At 44.2% G+C, this 4,334-nt stretch overlaps 1 protein-coding gene across 1 annotated transcript in view; it reads right to left on the reverse strand.

Moving 5' to 3' along the window:
- The window catches only part of LOC101650989 (zinc finger protein 613-like), a 16,428-nt gene continuing 12,094 nt past the window's right edge, over positions 1–4,334 (reverse strand). The window contains 3 exon segments of the mRNA XM_045292422.1: positions 1–462; positions 2,271–3,851; positions 3,854–4,321. Of these exon segments, the coding sequence (XP_045148357.1) occupies positions 3,474–3,851; positions 3,854–4,321 (846 nt within the window). The 3' untranslated portion in view covers positions 1–462; positions 2,271–3,473.

Consider the following 4,334-nt stretch of genomic DNA (forward strand, 5'->3'; position numbering starts at 1 on the left):
CCTCCCAAATGGCAACTAGATCTTGACACCAAATGGTTAAGAAGTTATTTTTCACTCTTTTATAACTCTCAACACTTTATAACTCTCAACTCCACACCTGCCATCAACTATTCTATGGCTCTTTGACACATGGAGTGACTGCATCCTTTGAACGGATTAGCAGAAGTGGAAAGAGTCCACTTAATAGCTAATTTAACTCAATTTTGCCTACAAGAGAGCTTGGTCTTTTCCTTTCCACTGTTTCCTTAGCTACTGGAAACAGGACCAGGTCAAGATAAGTGTGTGATGTGTCAGAGGAAACCAGCCTCCAACAACCAAAGGACCAGAAAGTGCAAATGTATGGCAATGATAGAGATAATAGTAAAGTCTTAGAGGATAAGAGAGATAGGTATAAAATAAAGGAGTTAGACACATTGTATGGTAACATGCTCACCTCAGCTCCTTTTGATGGACCACGTGGAACTAGGAGAAATGAGAGAGAACCTTGACTATCTTGGGACATTTATAGGTAGCCTAAGACACACATATTCAGTAGTTACATGCATCACAGGGTGGGTGGTGTCCACATTAAGGTCCCTGAGCTCACAGGTGAGGAAACCTAATACCTGCATTGGGGGAAGGTGTAGGGCAGCTGGGTGTCATGATGGGAAGAGAGAGCAAAAGGATAATGTCTGCTTCTATAGGGAGATATAACCAACCGTGTGTGTGCTCACTTTAAGGCAGTATAGCTACTAAGGGGAGAATCTGTGGGAACAATATTTAAAGCAGGATCATGTACTTGGACTTTACCTCTAGCTTAGCAAAGTGGAGGCTTTCCTACCATGGAATACCAGCTTTCCAGATTTCCTCTAAGTTAGGGAATATAGCCCCATCCTATTTCCCTCGGTGTTAGTTTTCCACCATGATGAATATTTGTTACACGCATGAATAGACTCAGTGGAAGACCACTGTTTCGTAGGTCCCTCTGCATAATATAATGGTGTATTATAGCTGGTACACAATCTGCTGTGGGTTCATCTTTCACACTGATCTGGGAAAGTGAACTGATGATATATAAGTGGCCCCTAACCCTCCAACTCAGTACTATCCCCTTCCCACTATGTGGGATCCAGCCCACATCCGAATAGGTTCTAAGGGACAGTTGTGTCATTGAAGGGAAATAAATTAAGAGGCAGAAAAAAGGTTTGGTGTGCTCACCTCCTCCATAAAGCCAGGTCCAAGTGTGATAGAGAACGTATTCTTACACCAACTTATATAGTCTCGGGGCATTCAAGCCCCATAATCACAGGTAATGACATCGGACATCTTTAACAAGGTGGGCAGTATCTTAACTCCAGAGGTCCCTGAGTTCATTGGGGGAGTAACTTAACAGCAGTGCTGGGGACAGGTAAGGGGGAGCGACTGTCCCCTGAGTAGGAAGAGCAATAGCAACATGTCTGCCCTTGTAGTTAAAGCTGCCAGTGGATAATAACTAGCCATGGCTGGTGGGTTGGAACCTGTGGCTAGCAGCTCATTATTTACTGAACAGCACTAACATGGTTCCTTATGACTGGGTAAAGACTATGAATATGTGAGGTGTTTGTGGCCCACCAAAGGAGTTGGGTAATTGTGGGAAGCAGGAAGGTTATTCACCAGGTTGCCCTCACCCCATAAGAATGCCAAACCCTAAGGTACTGTTTGCAAACACAGGGTCACTGACTATACACTTGGAGGTCAACTGCTTGAAGGTTATCTGCCTGAAGGTTGTCAGTCACCTAAGGCAATCAGCCCCTATAGTCTGTCCCACCCTAAGTAGGGCCCGGCCCACTCCCTTCTGATAAGGATAATGGATGGTTCTCCTGGAGGAGAGCCCAAAGACACCAAAGGTCAAGCCAACTCAAGGACGACCAAGGTTAGGCTGCCATCTTGACTCTAGAGTCTGCCTATCTTGTTACCTATGTGCCTATTGTACAGGCCCTTCTTGTTACACATGGTTACCTGTAATTAAGGGGACTGCACGCCCCTAGAGTGTATATAAACCTTGGTCGGAAATATATTCTCTCTCTGCACGTATCTGGCTCCTGAAGTCATGATGGTCCCGGTGATGAGCACTTACATGCTTTATCTTGTTTGATGTCTCTTTAATTTTACTCCTCAATTACACAACCTCCCCTTGGACTCCTTCAATTGTGGAGGCAATTACTAACAGGTAATTTGTTAATAATGTAAAGAAGGGGCATAGAACCCTAGTGGAGAGGGACCATGCAAGCAAGCTGTATAAAAACACTCACACAGAGATTGGTCAATTTTGTCATCCCACGAGGTTTAAAACGAGCCATCCCAGAGGCAGAAAAAGCATCTCATTACCATCATGGAAAAAGAGTCAAAAGTGGAGTGAATCCATTGGATCCAAGATCCCTATGTTGAACATCTTCAATCCTGAAGACATAGAGAAGTGACTCCTGTGGTAGCAAGAGATATGAACAGGTAGCAGTAGAGAAATGGAGGCAGCAGAGGTGTCAGAGTCAGGAGACTAGAGCGAGGTTGAGCAATGGGATTCCTGGCCCCACAGAGAGAAAGCTGAGTGCCTACAGGCAGGAAGCTGGTTGGCAGAGTGTCATCCCTCCAGGCACTTGATTGAGGAGTTGATTATGCTGACCCACAGAACTGAAGCTGAGCACCTTCCGGCAAGGCTTGCTGATGGAATGGGGGCGCCTTTGAGTATTGATTGGCAGAATCAAAAGAATGTTGCAACATTTTCTTGAGCAGGGCAGAGGCCAAGTGGCCGAGAGGTCGTGGCCCAGAGACATACCTTTTGGTATGGATGAGGGAAGTGGCTATCCTGAATGGAGAACTATATTGAGTCATTTTGATACCAAATTATAACCTATTACTTCTCCAACGAACCCCATAACTGTGAGTGTTCTTTATAAGTTCAAGTTATCATTGCAATGAGCTACTGAATTCAGTAGAAAAATAGAACATGCTGTGGTAGAGACAACTGGTGTCAGATTTGGAAAATAAGGCTCAAAGATAGAGGCAGGTCTGACTTCTGCCTCATAAGGAATCCGCATTGGGCTAATGCTAACAATGACACTTCTCTGTCCACCTTGTGAAGTTAGAGGAGGCAGATGCTGCCCCCATGCTATTTTTGTACTTATCAACCACTTCCTAGGCGGATTTACACTCAAATCAACATTTCCAAAACCAATGCCCTTGTTGGTGTAAAATTGTACAGCATTTATTTGCTCAACAGAAATGAACTCAAACTTTCATCTGTGTAACTGGCACAATGGAACAGCTGACTCACATGTATTTGTGTTAACATAAGATGACCTCTCAATAAGAAAGCATATGTTTACCTAGGATGTGTGTATCAGGCTTTCCCAATCTCTGTATTCCTATGATTTCGTTCAGGATATACTTTGTAGGCATACAATGAGGTAGAAATCTTTGCTCAACCATCTTTTCCAGTGAATGTATCCGAGTTGATCCTACTGGTTTTGTGGGGCATAAAATAAAATGCCATTGGACACTGAAGGTACTAGCACATTCACGGCATTCATAGGCACTACTGGATTTGCTGTACTCCTATGATTTCTCTCCTGTGAAACTTCTCTGCTATCTTCCAAGGCGTCATGTCTAGCAGCAGGCTGTTTCATAAGGACGACATTCCTATTAGCAAGGAACCCATTGGTGTTGACTGATGTCTTAGCTGCCACTGAAGGCATTTGCATCTTCACTGCATTAACAGGAATCTCCTCCTGCCTGTGAGCACTGCTGTGTGATGATCTGTGAGTTGTGGAGAGGTTGTCCACCGCGGCTGAATCTACATGGTTCTCTCTTTGGGCTTTCTCTTGGGTGAGTAAAAGTTAGAAGCACAGACAAAAGATTCTCCACTCTCACTGCAGCCATATGGTTTCTCTCCTGTGTGAGATCTTTGATGTACAATGAGCTCTCCTTTCCTTTCAAAGGCTTTCTCACAGTGATTGCAATTAAAGGGTTTCTCTCCTGTGTGAATTTTCTGATGTGTATTGAGGCTGGACCGTTGAGAATAAGATTTTCCACATTTGCTGCATGAAAAGGGAGTCTTGCCCGTGTGGAATCTCTGATGCGCTACGAGGCATAATTTCTGGCTGAAGCCTTTCCCACAGTCACCACATAGATAGGGTCTCTCTCCAGTATGAGTTCGCTGATGAATAATGAGACTTCCCTTCTGGTTGAAGCCTTTTCCACATTCACTGCATAGATAGGGTCTCTCTCCAGTATGAGTTCGATGATGTATAATGAGGCTTCCCTTATGTTTGAAGCATTTTCCACATTCACCACACATGTAGGGTTTCTCTCCAGTATGA

Source organism: Echinops telfairi, unplaced genomic scaffold (genome assembly GCF_000313985.2).
Source record: "Echinops telfairi isolate 266 unplaced genomic scaffold, ASM31398v2 ScPeMD7_655;HRSCAF=1070, whole genome shotgun sequence".
NCBI lineage: Eukaryota > Metazoa > Chordata > Mammalia > Afrosoricida > Tenrecidae > Echinops > Echinops telfairi.